At 33.3% G+C, this 20816-nt stretch overlaps 2 protein-coding genes across 2 annotated transcripts; both read left to right on the plus strand.

The window, feature by feature from the left end:
• The first annotated feature begins 2920 nt into the window (after window positions 1–2920).
• Window positions 2921–6201, plus strand: LOC136271070 (kappa-type opioid receptor-like). Its single transcript, XM_066070224.1, has one exon. The coding sequence runs from the start codon at window positions 4472–4474 to the stop codon at window positions 5558–5560; it is 1089 nt and encodes a 362-aa protein (XP_065926296.1). The 5' UTR covers window positions 2921–4471; the 3' UTR covers window positions 5561–6201.
• A 9277-nt stretch (window positions 6202–15478) lies between these two features.
• LOC105334643 (uncharacterized) lies at window positions 15479–20405 on the plus strand. Its single transcript, XM_011438168.4, has 7 exons — window positions 15479–15880; window positions 16124–16211; window positions 16523–17140; window positions 17273–17676; window positions 19297–19390; window positions 19928–20013; window positions 20121–20405. Exons 2-7 carry the CDS (start codon window positions 16127–16129, stop codon window positions 20142–20144), a joined length of 1311 nt encoding a protein of 436 aa, XP_011436470.4. The 5' UTR covers window positions 15479–15880; window positions 16124–16126; the 3' UTR covers window positions 20145–20405.
• The last annotated feature ends 411 nt before the right edge of the window (window positions 20406–20816 follow it).

A 20816-nucleotide genomic window follows, 5' to 3' on the forward strand; every position in this document is an offset into this window, starting at 1 on the left:
TCTGAGTAGTTGCTTCTATGTCTCGCACAAAATTATATTTTACGATGTTTGACTTGAACAACAAATCGGAAAAGCAGAGTCTAGACAAAAGCTGAACAATCTTCAAATTATATTTAAATTCTAGGTTATATATACAAAGTTTTAGATCACATACGATAATTCTTTTGGGCAGCCAATCTATGAACTATAAGCAAAATACAGAGCTCGCAATTCTTTGTATTTCAAACAAGGTCCGCGTAATTTTCGGTAAAAGGGAGATGTGCGGCCATTTTTGTAAATTTGAGGAACTATTTTGTTTCTTCCTGAAACTAATCAAAACATTGCCAAAAGATGAAAAAGAAATAAATATGAGGTTCGTCTTGCTGTTTTGTATTCAAATTATGCATACGAGAACAGAGTAATACCTTATCAAGTACTTAGAACAGTTTAGTAAATTTGAGGAACTATTTTGTTTCTTCCTGAAACTAATCAAAACATTGCCAAAAGATGAAAAAGAAATAAATATGAGGTTCGTCGTGCTGTTTTGTATTCAAATTATGCATAGGAGAACAGAGTAATACCTTATCAAGTACTTAGAACAGTTTTAGATCTGCGCAGCTGAAGAATTATTTTTGATTTAAAAATCTAAAAAAAATAAAAATAGAAGGGGTTTGTTGCTGTCCTCTCTACAACTATTTGTTGAGAAAAAGTTTGAATCTTGCATATAAATGTTGTAACTTTGCCTAAAAAAGGGTACCTTATTTTTCAGTTGACAGTGAATATATCTTAATAACAAGAAAAATCTAGTAAGTCTTTACTAAAAACTTTTGTGTACAAGGAGACACATTGACGTTGTCTTTTCATAGAAAAAATAGAAATAAGTGTCACTTGAAAACACTCTGTGTTGAATGGCAGACATCTATATTCCAGTCCCAATTTTGGTGTTAATTGGGGGTATTTTTCGGTTCTGTAAGTATAAATTAAAACATTTCAGAAGTGGGGTAAGGGTCGAAAAAAGTTTTGTTCTTAAATAAAAAAGTATACAAGTGTACCCTAATTTTAAAATTAAAATAAATCTTTAATGTACCTTCTTAGACACAGACAAACATTTCTCGCATTATCACCGGTGTGAGATCGGTTTGTCCGGTGTGAGACAGCAGTGTGAGATTTTTCTGTCTTACACTGTGTATTACTACGCCGTTTTAAAACGTAAACAAACGTTGTCTGCTGTAGGGAAATGCAAAACAATGCATTGAGATTATCCATTAAGTAATTGTGTTGCATAATTAATTACAATTTTTCATATTTTAATTGAAAAAACTGTCATATGCTTTCATTTATAACTTGCACTATTTGAAGCACGCGGAGGGATAAACCGAAAGTAATCTTTTGAACGACACAACAGAAAGTTGTCAAACATCATTTTTTAAGTTAATATAATGCGAGAAAAATAACCATTCATTATAAACTCGTGTGGGATAGTGAAATTCCACCTCGGGGCCAAGATTCACGGTCTAGGACTCGGCAAAGCCTCGTCCTAGACAGTGAATCTTGTCCCCTCGGTGGAATTTCACTATCCCACACTCGTAATAATGAATGATTCTATTAATCTCTTGAAAATGGTTTCTGACACCCATTCAAAGAATGGGATACCCTATTTTGAAAAAAGTTATAACTTAAATAAGCAAGTTGTAGAGGTGACACCAATGACCTCTACATATTTTTTCAGATTTTTAAATCATGAATTTTGGTCTTTAAATGAGCAGTTCTAAATAATTAAAAAGCATTGTTCTGTTCTTGGATGCATAATAAGCATACAAAACAACATCTAGATTCTCATATTTACCTCGGTATTACTTTTGTATTGTAACCATAGAACGACACATATTATTCTGCCTTTGGAACTCTTTTGTGTCTTTAAAGGGGCATGGTCACGATTTTGGTCAAATTTTATTTTTCTGCTTTTATCATTTACAACGCTTTAAGAATGCATTTCTAATGATCAAATGAAATTTGGGTGCCAGTCGATGAGTTTTAAGCAAGATACAGGGCTCACAATTCTTCGTCATGTAAACAAGGCTCGTGTCCTGTTTTTGTTTACATAGGTTCAATATACCAGCAAAAAATCTTTTTCAAGCTGATTTGTCAATCTTCTTATTCATTTTAAGCATAAATAAACAGTTCCTAACGACTGACACATTTATTTGAGGTCTAAAACTGGAATTTTCACTTCAACATTAAAAATGTAAACAAACGCTTTGTTTACATAGCGAAGAATTGTAAGCTCTGTAACTCGCTTATAACTCAACAAATGACTCTCAAATATGGTTGCCTATAAAAAATGTCTCACTGAAGCATTGTAAACATTAAAATCGAAAAAAAAATTTTGACCAAAATCGTGACCATGCCCCAGGTAAAAAATAGATTCTGTAGTTGTGATATTTAGGACAACAAGGTGCAAAGGAGATAAAACTCAGTTTTATATATGCTATCATTTATTGTGAACAAACAGTTTAATCTTTGATAACACAATGACATCTTGTACATCATTATTTGTTTGTTTACAGTTGCACGTTGACGTCGAAGTTGATGTATTCAACCTGCGAATGTACATGCGAATGCAACTTAACTAACTTCATCAGTAAACCCCATGAAACCTTGTTAATTTTGTTACTAGTACTTGTAGGAGTGTAGAACATACTGCCGTAACATGTATCTTTTAGAGATTTGGCAACAGCTTTAGTATGTCCCGAGCAGAATCAAGCCAATTCAAGAAATGTACAAGATGGCCGCACATCCCCTTAAGAATTTTTGTAGCATTTTAAATGCAAGTGTTATGTCCGAAACCCGCTTTTGTCTGTGTTTTTTTTCTATTTTTAGATGTTTACAAAGGTCATTTCAATTATATTTCGACCAGGCCCATTCTTCTCCTTCATATTAATCTATTTAGCGTTCTTCATCCCATTCATTATCCAAAAGAGGCTCTAAGACATTCTTACCTAGGTCTTTACGCAAACAACACGTCACTGTCTACAGGTATTTCTACTTCACAAAACCAACAAAGAATTGTTACAAGTACGTGTACGGTTTATTGTACCTTACTTAAATATCAATGATCTTAAGTATACATCCATTGTACATCTGTTGAATGCAAGTAATTTTCGAAAATAGTTATCAGTAGGGCGTAATTGTTCTATGATGTTTCGAAAATTTTACTTTTAACTTTTAATACGGCTGATTTTCATTCCAGACTGAAGATAAACTTTTCGTTTATTATAAATTCATTTTATAATCGAGTCCGAGTCATTAAAATCTTTGTGTTTTCATACAACAGTGTACAATTAAATGATAACCGAAGTCTTGCAGAAAACATTAGGACATACAATGGTACATAGCGGGAACGGCCTACTAGACAATGGGTATTTTGGGAATTCGGAATGCATTTAAACTGTTAACAAACTTCTATTTGCGACGACTCATTTCGCGATCAAGATGCGGATTACCTGAGCTGCGTTCAAGATCATAGCTGCTACGTATGGCTACGTAGTTGAATAGTAAGCTAGCCTAGCCGCTACATAAATATTTGTAGCCTAAATATTTTATGCTAAGTATCAAATACAAGATGGCCACCTTGGTTACCACTTTGTAACAAACTTGAAATTTATATACTTAAGTGATATTTTGTTCATCCTCTAAGTTATAATGGATTTTAACATGTATATTTCCGCTTGAAATTAACAAATTATGTCAATGTACATGTAGCTAGTCTTTAGTTGAAGATTTCCAACTTAAATTTAGAGACATAGGGGCTAAACTAGCGCTCCATTCAATGAACCTAGATATCTACGACCTAACGGCTAGGCTAGCTGCTACAATCTTGAACGCAGCCCTAGAAATGATAGACCAACGACATTGAAAAACTGATTCACGGCGGAAAAAAATCGCAAGACGAGGCTCTCGCGAACCTCGCGAAAATTTCTCTCGCGCGAATAAAACTGGTTTACAATAACGAGGATCCATCTCAGGGATTAGTGTCATGTATAGGTGTAATTTAAACACAATCGAGCTGATCGTGTGGGTGCTCGCTCTTATCCATGTCCATGTATCACCATCACGTCAGTTTATTCACCTACGTAAAGTACACTTTCCGGAAAAGGGCGGTCCAGTTCTCTGTGGAAGACAGCTCGTGGTTTGTTGACGTACATACAACTGTAACTTACAGGAAAACTCAGGGAAAAAAGGAATGAGCTAACGATAATTTACTATATTGATTGGCAAGTCTGGGCTGTCGTTAGCATCATTACCATATATATAACGTCGCGTCTTTCATAGTGTTGTTATAATCGACCAGCGTAGTGTTATTGTCACTACGACAAAATGACATGGGTAAACTCTTTTCATAACATAATTGTAAAAGGGATTCATACTAGACGACAAAAATAAGTATATATGGTTAAGTATTGAAAATCTGTGGAATCATCTGATCGACATTATGAATACGAATGCGACCGTATTAGAAAACTCCTCTGAGAAAGGCGACTTTGACCATGGAATAGAACGGACCAGCTTTTTGATTCGTCTTTTGGTCCTCCCGGTCATATGTTTTGTTGGTTTTGTGGGCAATACAATGTCCATTAGAATCTTTGTAGGAAAGACACAGCGTACGACCTCGTGTTGCATTTACCTGGCCATGAAAGCAGTGTCTGATAACGGATTTCTGTTGACTCTTTTCATCGCGTGGTTGGATTTCGTCAACATCCGAGTGTTCCACATCGAAGGCGTCTGTCAGATTGTTCTGTTTCTTTCATATCTGTGTGGATTCATGTCCGCTTGGGCCGTTGTGTTGGTGACTGTTGAAAACTACATTCGAGTCTGTTGTCCAAAGAAAGTAGCCTCAATCTGCCGAGCAGACATCGCTCGAAACATGGTCATTACTTGTTTCATTTCAGCATGCATGATATATAACTTTCCTCTGTGGGGGACAGAGATCTCAGTTTTAAACGGAAAAGCATTTTGTCGAACCAATCCGGAATTCGAAAGTTTGCAAGTGGCTTTGATTTATGTGGATTCTTTGTTGACTTTAATTTTACCACTGTTCATCATTCCATTGCTAGTCCTCCTAACGGTGTGTAGCTCCGTGGAAGCCTCGCGTCGTTCAATGCGTCTTCTTCAACGTCAGTCTAGATCCACCATCACCCGTCGTAAACTCTCTCCTCATGGCGCCGTCACGCGACTTCTTCTTACCGTCGCTTTAGTGTTCATGTTTCTTCACACACCGAGCCACATCATTCGTATCAAAGTCACGATTGAAGGACTTACGGGTAAAGCTCAGACTGCTTCATTCACGGACAGAGTGCTCCAGCAATTGTTTTTGACTCTCTATTATCTTAATTATGCTGTGAACATTTTCATATACGTATTCTGTGGACGTCAATTTCGAACGTTACTTTACTCTCGTTTGCAGAGGCTCAAAGAAAAACGCCACAAACCGCAGGCAAATAGCAATGCAAGCTTTGAGGAACTCATAAGAATATCCCATTCCTTCCTTTTTGGAAACGACAACGTTGAAACCGTTGTATAGGTCATCTTTAAGAAGTTGAATACTTTTGAAAATTAATTTAAACTGTGACAACACATACGGTTTATATTCTTTCAGCCAGACATTTTCTACAAACTATTTGCTATAACAGCCACAATGCTGACTCTAGCAAAAGAAGCATCCAGAAAAGGACATGCTTTCGAAATATATATTTTTATTGAAATTCATATTTTTATTGAAATGTATCTTTATTATATAAAATGATATGAAATAACGTTTTGTGTTTTTTTTAATATTATTTGTGTTACAAAATTGGTTTGTATAATGTAATGGGGTTTTCCATCCTCCCGCATCTTTTCATTGCCTTGGATTTAATGACGGTGAATGATTGTATAGTCTGCCACTTTTCAAAACGGATATCAGCTTTAATAGTTTTTTGTCTTACAGACGAGCATTTATTTATAACACGGCTATGTTATGATAATCTAAAATGCATTCATAAATAAATGTACGTCAGCTTTATGGTAAACTTGGTTAATTAATCAATAAATTTTTATTCGGTAAAGTATACCAGAGTTTTCTTGTTTCTTAAGAAAGCCATGCAAATCCATACGTAGTCCAGTACACATACGATTATTTTTGTTGCGAAATCTTTTATTGTGTGTATATGTGTTTGTTGTGTTGCTGCTGCTAGTTAAATGTTAATTATATTTTATAATATTTGAAATTTTGGTACATAATAATATTTGGATTCATAATGTGACTCCAGCTTATATCATTTCAAATCATTGAAAGATATAGATACACAGTTACTGATTATATTTGATTTCATGCATTCGTTTGAGGCATGATTGGCAGATGTCAATTTCTACTTGGTATAATAATGAATTATTTTGTTTCATTCGAATCTGTGTCATGTGGTTCTTTAGAACCGGTTTCTAAGCAAGGTTAAATGAAAAAAATGCATAGGTGCTAACTACATTACCACTCTATGGCGGCACGTACAGCGTATAAGTTTAAAGTTTATAAATAAATAGGAAATTAAGATAATCCGACTTTTATTATCGTTAATAATCGATTACTAAACATGTCAGACTCAGACTTGCTGGTTTTCTCTTATCTAACTTTCCTAGACAAACTGCAAAATTTGTATATTCACCTTTTATGTGCAGACAATCTATCCTGTATAAAATTACAATGCGTAAACTTATTATTTGTATACTCATGTTTATAAAGTGACAAATAGGTCCGATGGGCCGGGTGTTTATTCATTAAGGTAATATATCATATACATGTATCTTTATTTGTTTTTAAAACACTTCTCACTATAATGAATCATTCACTTATTACTTACTTATAGGAAATTAGGTTGATCCAACTTTATATGATACAATTTGACATATATTTTTAAATACTACATGTAGACTTTGACCCGTGCGTGCACGGGCTGACATTACATATGATATCGGACATTTAAGAAATAGATACATCAACACACCGTATATTGTTGACATTTGCATAATCAAGATTTAAGCCTACAATAATGCTATTAATTTTACTACACTCTGCTGAGTTGGAATAACCTAACTGTGTCTCAGGAAAGACCTTCACCACAGTTAAAATGCCTACCATATACCCGTAATATTGCAGAAAAACGATTCTGGAGAAAATTAATAAAGTTGCATTGAAATAAGTCAAATTGTTCATAACAAACCATTTTGAAGCTGTAAATACTTTTCGTCGAAAAGTCTAATTTTTTAATCGCAGAATTCAACATTTTTTTCAACAACGTTTTTTACACACCATGTTGACATTGGAAACTCTCGGGATTTTTATAGTAAATGCACGTGTTTGAATTGACTCCCGTCTTTTCTCTGATGAACAGAAAAAAATTCCAATGAAAATTTACAACGCATTTGTTTTATCGTTTCTGAGTTATCCATGCGAATGTGATATTGTGGAAACATCAAATAAAGAGCCTCCCGTGATTTAACGTGAATGTAATTCGCATGCGCAAGATTGTAAAATCCAAAATATTCAGGTTTCGTTAATTATTAATTAGCGAAGCTTGATTGAGAAAAAAATAAATACAAATTGGTAATCTTCAAGTACCAATGATGTTTAAAATATATAAAACAAAAGACAAAACTCTTCCGATCTATCGATATTAAAGCTAAAAAATTCGAGTCTATTATTTTAATATAGAAGTATAGAAGGTGCCAATGTTAAATAACTGCAGGGTGTCGTTTCTATTCTACATAGTGTGTTGTTATTTACAGTACTAGTATTCCTAGCATTCAGCTTTCATTTGCAGGCACGTAGCATATAAACATATACATATAAAAAATTGAATTATCATGGAGTTGGCCCCCGACTTTTTTGGGAGTATATAAAGAATTGATATGAAAATAAGGAAATGAGGAGTGAAATTGAAGTTTTATACAACGCCAGCGTACCCCCCCCCCCCCCCCCCCCCCCTTCCGAATTAGGATTTTGAAGATTTTGGGAACTTTAGATTTAACTTTTTTTTTGTTTTATTTTATTTTATTTTATTTTTTTGCTTGTCAAGATTTTTTGGATGAGTCTGGCCCCTCCCCCTACTTTCCAAAACGATGCTATGTGCCTGATTTGGAAAGTAATGAATGGATTTAGAGAAGACACTGTTCTTATTACACTCGAATTTAGGATTGTGATACATTAGAATTGTATTATAGCTGCAGAAATATTGCTGTATCATAGAAACCAGGAGAAGAACTTAGACGCAGATATGAAGTTGGTATATTAATTTTGTTTTGTCTTTTGATATACAATTTTTATATATACCTACATGTATACGACTAACCGATTACTGATTTTGTAACCGGTTCCCATCGTTCCGACCGAATAATCGGTTAACAGGTTAATATATAGCCTTTTCATTTCTATTTCATGGTTTTGGATAACTAGTCGAGTAATAAATTCAATGATACGTGTTATACGACTGTAAGATAAAAAAAAACACCCATACATTTACATTTTCTTGGGCTATTGTATTCTGGCCCATGTACATTCACTAGAATTTTCCGTCTGATAATCGAGACGACCCCCTTTTATTCATTAGTATGATCATTAGCACATTACTGAAATAGACTAGGTGTATTACTAGGGAAACCCAGGTAGTAACCTTTCAATCCGAATACCACCCTGAATTCTGATACTAAGTCAATTGCTAACCAACAGTCAACGAACTTTATGGCTGGAAATTCGTTTACTTAAGGAGACTTTGATTCGTTAATGAACTGCGCTTTTCCAGCTTTGATAAGTTATCAAAATAAAAGTGTATTATAATACTTAAAAACCATTTTCTTAGTACTAAACAAACATATTATCATCCAGTTGTGTTTATATTTTACTACAAAAAACCGATTGCCTACTTACGTATATATATATGTATATATTTGTGCGTTATTTCACGTATCCAACAGTTGTTGTTTTTTTCGATTGTCGAAATAAAACGAAAAATTAAGTGCTAATTTCTATACATGCAGCAAAGTGTCAGGTCCTTGTACAAAACGTCATGGGAAAACTTTTAAAAGATTTAGGAATATATATGTGATATTCTTTTCTCATGATTGATATTCAGTATATAAACGGTATAATTTTGTAAAAATGAATGACAGTTTTTAAAGCAAACAATTAACACATAAAATGTATAAACTGCACCGATCACAAAGACTCCCAGAAATAAAGACAGACCTTATGGCGTTTTTTTAACATCTATAATATTGAAATTGGAATACCACAGATTTCGAAGTGAAAAATCTGTATACATGTATTTGAAAAAGAATTCTGCAAAAGAAATTATGCGCACAAGATTGTAAGTTTGCAGGAATCATCGACACTAATCAATTGGGATATCACCGTCACAAATCAATTTGGATATATTTATAACCTCGATATGTTATGTACAGGTTCGAACCAAATGAAAAATTGATTACTCAAATATTGCAAGCTATATTATGTTGAGAGTTGAAGTACATGTCTATTCCGGTGTAACGTAGAACAATGACCCTCGTAGAATAATGACAGGGGGTTGTTTTTGACGTAGAAGATTGACACCCGGTCATTATTCTACATAGAAAAATCACCCTTTTGCCTTTTTCATAAAATTGAACACACTCTACATGAAGAAAAGTGATCTCTGTAGAATGACCCCCTTATAGATTAAAGTTTTTAAGTATATTTTTTATTATTTGTAAAATACATGCATGACCCCCCGGTCATTATTCTACGGGGGTCATTAAACTAACAAGCATTCCAACGAAGGCAATAAGGAGTAAACCGATGAATAATTATATTACAAATGTTAATGCATATATATTTAATAAAGTTTTATTAGTTATATTGTCAGGTACGTAGTATAGGAGGGGGGGGGGGGGGGGCTGGCATGCCACCATCCCCACGGATTAGGATTTTGAAGGTTTTGGAAAGGACTATATATGGTTTGAGCCTAAAATGGCCCCCTAAAATGAACATTGTCATTTTACGGTAATTCTTTGTTTTATTTGTACAAATATATACATTTGAGGTTTTTTTCACAATTTTCATTTTGATTTTAGTGCCCACAATTTAAAAATATGACATCATCAAGTTTACCTTTTCCCGCCATTTTCTCATTTTTAGCATAAAACGGCCTGTTTTGAGGCAGTTTTTCTTTAAGGAAACATTGAGCGACTACTTAAACAAACAAAATATTTTCACCAAAGATGTATCTTTCCAATACTTATAAGTGACAAAAAGTTCGTTTTTGTTCAAAGAGTCGATCTATATTTCCCATTCGAAAAAAGATCAGAAAAATCTCAATTTTTGGTTGATTTTGATTAAATTATAAAAATAGCGTCACTTCTGACGCCATATACTGCCAGTGAGTGCATATAAATCAAACAAACAGGTGAAAAACATATTTCATGTCAACTCTTTTATAAAATAACACAACAAATTAATGTATCTGAATTATTTTAAAAATAGCGAATTTTGGGGGCCAAATTTGACTTACATCATATATATAGTTCTTTCCTTTTTTTTTGCTTGTGAAGATATTTTGGATGATTCTGCCCCCCCCCCCCCCCGTTCAAAAACGATGCTACGTGCCTGATTGTATATTATAATAAACTAGTAATTTGAACAGAAAATAGTGAACATATGGCAGAAATCAATAACGATAAATTAAAAAATATTTTATAATTCAACATAATGTTATATTAACATACATTTAAAAACGAAAAAGTTAGAAAAAAAGGAATCACCAGCAGGATTTGAACCCCAAACACTACAAGTCTGTATTTACTAATCCAGGACGCAACCAGTGAGCGATGCAAGCCTTTACACATCATTGTATTAAGTACATTGTAGTGTTTGAAACATCATTGTCATATCTGTGGACATTATTTTTTATCCAAAAATATTTCGAAAAAGTACACAATTAGTCATCTCTGGGTCATCTCTTCATCTTTTTTTAAAAAGCGACATTTTTTATGTAAAATACGCCGTCTTTACACGTTTCAAATTTTTTGGAGAGAAAACCCAAAGACAATAATTTTAATCGTTTAAAAACAGCTGTAAATAAGTAGGATTTTGCTTTAATAGCGTCGTGTTGCTATATTCAGACCCATATTATAATAAAACCGAATGCATTTCAGACATTTTTACACTAATCCCACGTCCAATAGAAACCAAATAATGGATATATAATTTAAAAATGTGCAAAATTAATCAATGAAATATTTTTACATTTCCTGTGCGCATAGATTCCTGCCGAATCTACATCTTAAGCACCCACTTTCTTCAAGACTAATTGTCTATCGTCCAATAGAAAGAAGCAAATAAGACAAGCAATTAAGAGCAAATAAGACTTTTAAATAGCTCGTTTCTATTATATCGTGAACATATTACTGTAGGGACTTGATTTTTAAAGATAAAAAACATGCTACGATAGCATGCATCATTATACTTGACATGTTTTGCTCTTTCTTATTTACATTGAGAAAAAGATGCTTACGTAATACTGTTTTTCTGAAAGGGGTATGAACACCTGCAATTTGTGACGTACTTCCTCTCTAACAAACATTAAAAACAAAATTAATCTTTATCTCTGGTATACATTATATATTTGTCGACTAGTTATCACATACAGCATTAGCGTTCTTATTGTGTTTGCGAGTCGGAGATATTAAACATTTGATAAGTTACAAAGACAAAAAATTGATATTAATGTGTTTATTAGATTCTAATCTTATGTTTAGCATTTTTTATGGTGAATATAACATATTCTGTGATTTTTTTCTAGTTATATAATAGTAAGTCTTAACAACGGAAGTGATAACATATACACATGTAGGAAACCATAAACCAATAAATAAAAAATACACTGTCCGAAACTTGTACGTCTGGTGTCACATATCCAAAAACAATGGCTTGAACCAGTTTATTTAATTCACAGTAAACGAATAATGATCAAAATGGTGAACTCTACACCGCAGCTAATTTCAAATTGTACATGTACACAACCAAAATTGAAGAGAAAGTCTACTGGGGTTTTGCATTGAAACGACATGAAAAGTACCCGGATGATAACGTTAAAAAGTGTACGATGTGTCTCGAGTATTTCCGAATGTAGAAAAAATGTAAATATATCCCATTATTAATCTCCGTATATACAAAATTTGTATTCGTTCTTGTGATTTTCTCTGTTTCTCTAGTTGAAAAGAGATGATCTATCATAAGGAAGAAATTATGATTTTTTTTCTTGTTTATCGGTTTCAACTGTAGGTATGTTTATTTTCTATAATAATCACCAAAGATAACGGAAACATTATCTTTGGAAATACTATAGCAGATTATTTTTCTTTTAATTTAACTGCACAGGAAATATAATCGAAATGGTAGGCACAATGCTGCCAGGCATAGCCAGCATTGGTAAATGTCTTTCCTTCTCATCTAGAGAAATATTCAAGGTTATGAGGATGCTCTTCGAAGTATGTATATAGTATGTAATTAGAAGACCATCTGAGAGAGCCCGATTGAAGTACACGACTGAGGCTAATTAATGCATGGTAAGATACAAAAGAAAAACGGTTCTGTCAATGACAGGTGAAGGTCGGAGGGCCAAAGAGAACAACTCACCGACAATGTATGTTTATTAAAATGACAAACTGCATCAGTGATGAACCGAGAAAAATATAATCATATCAAAAGAGATGCACGTTTCTGATTGCAATTTTTAGGCAATATTTACCCTCCTCCAGAGAAAGAGTTTTGTATAAATATACATGTATAGGAAATGTTCAGATTTTAAAGCTAAAATGGTTTGATTTTTCTATACTCAGTCGTAGTTTATGACCATTTCTTTCATTTTTGAACGTTACTTTTTAAAAGTATGAGATTAGACACTCTTTCTTATTAGTTCTTGCAATGCACTTACATGAACGTAAATTATAATTGAAGGGTTTTCAAAAAAGTGAACATCATTTAGATTGATGTACTTGTAAAAAGATTGGCGACAAATTATTTCATTAAATTGAAGATTATAATGCAATATGTAAATTGTGCAATTAGTTTTTACTAGGGCTGGGACGATACTGTACTGAGCCGATTCGGTACATATCACGATACATGAGATGCGATACGATACATATCACGATACATTGCAATTGAATGAAAACATGAATAAAAGTTTAAAATTTATTCAACCTGCCGATGTATTACCACATGTCCAAAGTTATTTTGTTATATTCATAATGAGCGTTGCACAATTTACAAATTACTTTAGTCTCGTGTACACTAGTTTTTCATAAACAAGTACTCCAAAAGTTTTCCACACTCCATATATAGCTTCCTAACAGTTTTGACAACTTTACGAGGTTTTCCGCCATCTTTGTACTTTCATATTAGGCGCGCGGACTAAAAATAGCCGATATATGAAGCTCGGATATTTTTGAAAAATAAAAAAAGTTCGGTAAGGTATCGTTGTATTAATGGTAAATGTATCGATCCAAATATCGTCAAAATAAATACCGCGATGCACCGGTGCATCGGTGGATCGTTCCATCCCTAGTTTTTACACATATAATACACCAGATTAAGCCTCTAACGTTAAACGCGAAAATCAGGTTGAAATAAAGTCTTCACGAAGTTATATGGTGTTGAGAAAACTGCACTTATTTTGAAAATAAATCACAATGATCACTCCTTTTACTTTACCGTTTGACCTTCATAATGATATTGTACACATCTAAAAATGTTCTTCATCTAATATACCATATTATAGTTTGGAGAAAAAGAAACTTATTTGAGCTAAATTATAACTATACTAGATGATTACCCATGCAAGCGCAGGAATTAACACTTTACACATTATTATGATATAATGCTTTAAAATACGTTAATTAAACCACATTTTTTTTGTTCATTTTTGTATATACTTTGTCCGATTTTTTCCTTATATTGTTCTTTAAAATTGAAATAAAAAACAATCTGCATCGTTAGATATTTAGTGGAGCGGGCAGGGATGAAAACTCTCATCTGAAATGGATAATAAATACATGTACGTGGCCATAATCCTGTTTGTTGCAACTGACTGAAAAAAAAATTTCTATTGTATTTATTTCAAACCAGAGAATGAGTATTTAGAGTATCTGTCTCTATATATTTGGTTCTTTAGCTCAATTTTCAATATAATTTCTATTACTGTCCCAAATAAGAATTTCAGATAAAGACTGTTTTGAAAAACAATCTGGAGGGGGAAGGGGGGGGCATCCCCATTAAACTTCTCCGTTTTATGCATACATCATTTATCCCAAGTTGTCAGATTCGAAGTATCTGCCGATGGTTAACTTGCCCTACACTTTCCGCCATGATGCCAATTAGTCAACCCGTTTCTAGGCACCCCGTTCTGGAAAGTTCTTTCCATTAATACTAAAATAGCATTAATTGTTCCATTTTATTTGTAAACTTTTTTGTATTATTCGAAGTCCGATCCAAGGTATCTCCCGCGATGCATGATGAACGCGTCCTACACTTTTCGTTAACTAGTCAATTCGCGTTCTTGGTTACCCCGTTTTAGAAAGTTCTATCCCATTCTCTCAACAGAGGTCGTGCTTCGCAAGAGAATGAGTATCAAAACTAAAATCGCCCACTAAAGAAACGATTTGACTCATTTCATTTATTCAACACTGAGTTGTCAAATCTTAACTTCAATGTATTCTCTAGATAGGCTTACATTAAATATATTCATTCTTTACGTAATCATTTAATATTATTTCATTTCAATTATATAATTTGATCGAGACTATCCCTGACTTGGATCCGCCAAAGCGTGTCCACCACCTTACTCTCATTTTTGCTATTTCGGGCTTGTTTATCGAAAATGAAAGTAGGTTTTTTTTTTATTAATTTCACATTAATAACTTATTACTTAAAATTCAATTAGATCTTACGGACATCATCTAACACGTGTTGAAATACCAAAGGTGTAAGCAAGTACTCTGGTGCAGGCATTTTGTAGTTTATTTGCAAAATGTCTTAATTCATAAATATAGATATCAGTTATCTTTTCATATACACGTGTAACACGTACCATTGCTTGAAGCTTTGTTACAACGCCCTTTGAAAAATCATGCACTAAGCTTACTAGTTTAAACTAATCATAGTAGACCCTTATTACTTTTTTTGTCCTATCATCATTCTGTCACGCTTTTGCTTTTTATCTACAGGGTAGTCCCGTCACGTTATGATTATGTAACATTCCATCTCAAACACTCACCGAATTAGTCTGACATTTGAAATTCAACGCGAACATTGATTTATGAATATGGGTCCCTGGTTTTGAACTTTTACGTAGGATTAAGGATAGTTTTACAATGTACTAACCGCGGGTTTTCTTTTATAAAGAAGAGAGGATTATTATAGATACGGGCTCTTCGATAATACGATGAATTGCCATTAAAAATCATCTTTTAACATACAAATAACTGTTTTTGTCATAGAAAATTTTCAAATGCATACAGAGAAGATTGCAATAAGACAGATTGAGGTGGATGAAAACACCAATTTATATTTTTGTTTTTACCTTTTAAACATGACATCGTATATATACAGACACGAGGTTTGTGGTAGAACAGTTTTGCGAACACTTAGCAGTGTATACAGAACAAGCACCTGTAGTATTATTCGCACTCGCTACCGTGGAAGGAGTGAAACTCGTGTATCTTGTCAGCTAAATGTTGTACTAATCGAGAAATACTTTCTTAATTGGCCACTAACAGGTACTATAACAAACTCAGAACAAGAGCAGTGTGCATTTGCAGAATAACACTGGTCAAAAGAGTAAGTATATGTTTTTCCTTCTCTTTTGCTTTGGTAGCCTACGTAGACATATTTAAAAATTTTAATTTATCGGCTATTTAATAATTTTTATTTAAAAAATCAAGAATTTATCGTTCCTCCTACTAAAAATAATTGAAAAAATGTAAATTTTTAATAAAAAATCCGATGGTATCCGATGTTACTTGTAAACAACCGTGAATTAAAAAAAGGATGACAGCATGAATGCTATTTTGTTTTCTTCAGAAAATGAAAACGACCTTCTTTTTGCTGTGTTCTCTTTTGCCAGTAATAGTTTTCAGTTTTCATGGAAAGCATGGCAAAACTATTGAAAGTAAGCAAATAATTAACAATACATTGAAAAAATTCTACCATTTCTGATTACATATATAACCTTAACTTCTGATTAAACAAGTACCCAATCTATAATACAATGGTGTTAAAAAATGACAAAAAACCTAAGAATTTTATCAATCTATTGCTTTTAAAATAAAGTTACTATCTGCATGTACTAAAATACCTGGAATAAGTCATGGCAGCAGTTTTCTTTTCAAATAGATTTTTTTTTGGGGGGGGGGGGTCCATATTTATAGTATCCAAAAAGAAAAATATCAAAATTTCTTTCTTTTCCCCGGCTTTTTGCAGGATGTAACAGAGAACCGTTCGAGATACCAAACTACTACGTCATTCACATCCGGGGCTATTCGTTATTGAGACACTGCCCACCAGGTACATTATATATTCCTCACCTGTGTCGATGTGTTACTAGGCGACTCGTTTCAATACTCGTCGAAAACAACCCAATAACCACACGGACAGACCCTTCAATAACGAAAGAGGAGCGTCCACGCTCAAGCCCTGGGGTCAGCAAAGACATGAACCCTGGAGTAAGCACCGATATTCCAATGCTTACCAATTTGTTAGCTGTAAAGGAAGGATTGTTGAATGTGAAAACCAACGGTTGGCTTCAAAACGAAATTATGAAACCGAGCAAAAAACCCATTAAACAGCGCCAGCATAATACAAAAAATTCTACAAAATCACCAGTAGCGTTGACTTTAAAAAATAAAGCAAGAAAATCAAAATCTAAGTCGCGAAAAGGAAAGCGAGAAAAAACGAAAAACAAAGAGGAAAAATCAAATGTTCAGAAGAGTCTCCTAAAACATAAAAATGACCACCAGCATCACATTGCCGAGAACAGTTCAATTTCCTCACGAAAGGAAGGCCCTGTTATTACAAAACTGAATTTCACAAGGAATCAAGGTGAAACTTTAGTTGTATAAGTATATTTGATTCTTATATTGATATCTAGATATAAAATATGCCCATATTGCTGAAATAACATGCAGCACCTTATTTTGAAATAAGAATACATTTCAAATTATAATGTTGTAGACACAACAAACCAGAGTTTCTGCAATCCGTACTTCAAATTTGTCTTTGATCGGACAAGTCTTTCCGCGGACAAGAGCGTACCTTCTTCACCGTCAAAATCTCTCCAATATCTTGGTGTCGCTGGAAGCACGGGGGAAACATCAGCCTATTTCGATGGTAACTCGTGGGTAACGGTGTGGGGGATGAGCTATATTACCTTTGCCCCTAAATTTAAATTTCAGATACGCTTCCGACTTCGCGAGGATTATCCCTATGAAGACGAGTTTTACACCTTGATTTCCGATGGACCATGTGAAGGTTCCCAACCCCAATACAGTGTGTCAGTGAATCCAGTAAGGCGGGAAATCCACTCATTTATAAAGCTGAATAGCGAGAACGAATTGGACCTGCTTTTGTCTGAAGAAGTATGTAGTGCGTGTTAGAGTGCTAATACTTATGTATAGATTAAAGGGGTTTGTAGTTGGGTGGTATGTTAGGTGGATTTTTAAAACTAGTATAAATTGAGAGGTCTGAAAAAATAACTGAATGGCAAGGCTATGCAAATCAGTCACATTTAAGCTGATTGAATTACAGAGCTTCATCCTACGATATATTGAGAAAATAAAGCGCCTCGGTCAACAAGGTCCAATATATATTGTGCTTGTTTGGGTGGGTAACAGTTCAAACTGACATTCCGAGAATGCCGTTGTTAACTGACGCGAAGAAAATGGTTTTTTCAAGGGGTTTCAATTTCAACTGTTACTCTCTCAAACATGCACGTTATTTTTTTTTTATTATTTTAAATTTCTTAATTTTAAAGAAAACCTTTAGTTACTCCTTTTCCATTGGAAAGACTTGAATTTCTACGGCGAGCCGTACGCGCACAATTTACGCGCATGTAACAATTCGTTTTGTTATACTTTCATGTTAAATACTGAAATCTGATTGGTTAAGACGCAGTTAATAATATTTACTATTACCCTCAGCGTTAGCAACGCACTTGGCAACGGGTAACATTAAAAAATGTTACATGCGCGAAAATTATGCGCGTACGGTTTGCTGTAGAATTCACGTTATTCCTATATAAAAGCAGTAAAATTTTCTTAAAATTTTTAAAAAAGACATTCAGTATAACAAAATAAATAGTGCCTGTTTGGGAGGATAACAGTTGAAATTGACACCCCTCGAAAACCATTGTCAACCTCCGCTTCGCGTCGGTTGACAATGGTTTTCTCGGGGTGTCAATTTCAACTGTTACTCTTCCAAACAGGCACTATTTATATAATGTTACCCGTTGCCAGGTGGGTTGCTAACGCTGAGGGTAATACATGTAGAACAGATGATTAAGTGCGTCTAAACCAATCAAATAGCAGTATTTAGCATGAGACTATAAAAAATTCTGTTTTTATCCGACCTACATGTAGCATATGAGGTTTACTTAAGAAATAAACAACGTTATTTAGTGAACATGGCGTTATGAATAGCAATTGCTCTGTTGGCATATTCCATGATGCGCGCTAGCGCATCATGGAAAATATGCCAGCAGAGCAGTTGCTATTCATAACGCCATGTTCACTAAATAATCGTTGTTTATTACTTATATTTGCATTTTACCACTCGCAAATACCCTGTATTAGCCTAGACCTTGACATTTAGCTATTACATCAAAAGTAAATATTCAGACTGTAATGTATCTTTTTAATTCACATAGATTTGTTAACAGAATCAATGATATGTTATAACAGTAATTCCTTTAAAATGTTACCATAAACATGTTTTAATATTACATTTAAATACGTCAATTTTAATGGAGTTGGAGAAAAACACATGATGTATCGTATAGTGGTTTAAATCTATAACGTCATGGAAAAGTATATATAATGTTACACCTTTATGACGTCATAGTATACTGACAGAGCAATTGCGATTATAGAGAAATAATTGCAGCTCCTCCGTATGGGCTTACAGTGGGAAAGAACAATGGAAATGCAAATATATGTAAATATATTTTTTCATCTAATTAAAGTTGAAAAATTTTACTCCAGGAAATTACAAAATGGGTAACAGTGTCGCTACAGGGAACAAAAAGTGAAATCACGTTATCCACAGACAGTGCAAAAACTACCGGAAACATTGGAGGTAATTCTTTTATCAACTAACCTTTCAGTAAATCATTTCATCGCTTTAGTCAGGCAAAGATAAAACACGTTTTAATTTCATATCACACCGAAAGTTTTTTTTAAATAGAAAGATTCTGCTATGGTTGTGATTTTTTTGCATAGTTGTAGGTCATTAAAGTCAAGGACTCCAAAACCCTTTTTGCTACGTGTATATGTATGAGTTTGCCATATCCATATTTATAAAAAACAGTTTACATGGTTTAGCTTAATTAACACAGTTTTAAAATCACTGGGTTTTTTTTATCAGTATTTAAGTATTGGTGTCGTTTTGGGTTTCTTGATTCTAGATTGGGACTATTTTCACCAAACCAAAATATTTCTCTAAAAAACATTTTCTTCTCATATTGATTTCGAACAGAATTTTTATTGACATTTTGAAGTTTCAAATATTTCTATTCTAATCAACCAATAATTTATTGTAACTTATAAAGTTAATGATAAAAAAAAAAATAAAGTTGAGAATTGAGATAAATATATGTACATGTTTTTATTTCAGTATCCACAATCAAATCGTCTGCATGTCCTATGGAAATTGGTAAAAAGACACCCCTTTCACAAGGCTTCGTAGGATTCATTGATACGGTAAGTGGGGTGATCAAGTATCTAGATAATCTTAAATTTTTTGATTTTTTAAAATTATTTTTTAGTTTGCTTCGCATTTTTAACTTTTTTCCTTTTACTTTATCTAGGTTCAGTTCCATAACTGCTTTTAACAAATAATGGCATGTGTGCAGATATTGTGATTTCACTCTGGACACTACACAATGTCATATGGATAAGATTAAATTTTATAAGCATTATAGACCTGAGTCTTAGAAGAGTTATAACTTTACAATTCTGGGTCACAAAACAAAAGTTTATTTAAAATGTTAATTTGGTAACATTCACCAGTTGTTAGGCTATCTCTATTAAAGGCCAATAATAACGTGTTTATTATATAGATTAATTAATGATAATTAGACATTTATACATCCATTTTTAAATTCATTTTTCTGTACGTGTTTGACGTCTTTAACTGGACTTACCACAAAATCTAGGACATTTCTAAGATTTAGACGAAAATGACGGAAAGAAGCAGTTTTATGAATTTTCAATATGCTTTTATTTCCTTTTATTTTATTTTATTTTATTAATATTTTTAACATTCGATTTGTTTGTAACATATTTTATAGGTTCTGTGTGACATGTACAAAATTAAATTTCGAGTAAGTAATAGACGTTTAGCATAAAATCATGCAAATATATAGAAACTGTCTGAAATTTTTAAAGCTGAATTTTGCGAGAATTTTACCTTTGAAGCCATATATCTGAAATTTGACATCACTGACCCCCATGTTTTATTATATCAAAATGGTACTGAATACACATCTGGGCAAAATGGATTA

Source organism: Magallana gigas, chromosome 8 (genome assembly GCF_963853765.1).
Source record: "Magallana gigas chromosome 8, xbMagGiga1.1, whole genome shotgun sequence".
NCBI classification, from domain to species: domain Eukaryota; kingdom Metazoa; phylum Mollusca; class Bivalvia; order Ostreida; family Ostreidae; genus Magallana; species Magallana gigas.

What these genes read in the sequence shown, in the direction of transcription:
- LOC136271070 (XM_066070224.1), top strand. Translation starts at nt 4,472, where the DNA reads ATGAATACGAATGCGACCGTATTAGAAAACTCCTCTGAGAAAGGCGAC.
- LOC105334643 (XM_011438168.4), top strand. Translation starts at nt 16,127, where the DNA reads ATGAAAACGACCTTCTTTTTGCTGTGTTCTCTTTTGCCAGTAATAGTT. An exon ending in GAATTTCACAAGGAATCAAG is followed by an intron (nt 17,141 to 17,272) that starts GTGAAACTTTAG and finishes ATAATGTTGTAG; the next exon opens with ACACAACAAACCAGAGTTTC. An exon ending in ACCTGCTTTTGTCTGAAGAA is followed by an intron (nt 17,677 to 19,296) that starts GTATGTAGTGCG and finishes ATTTTACTCCAG; the next exon opens with GAAATTACAAAATGGGTAAC.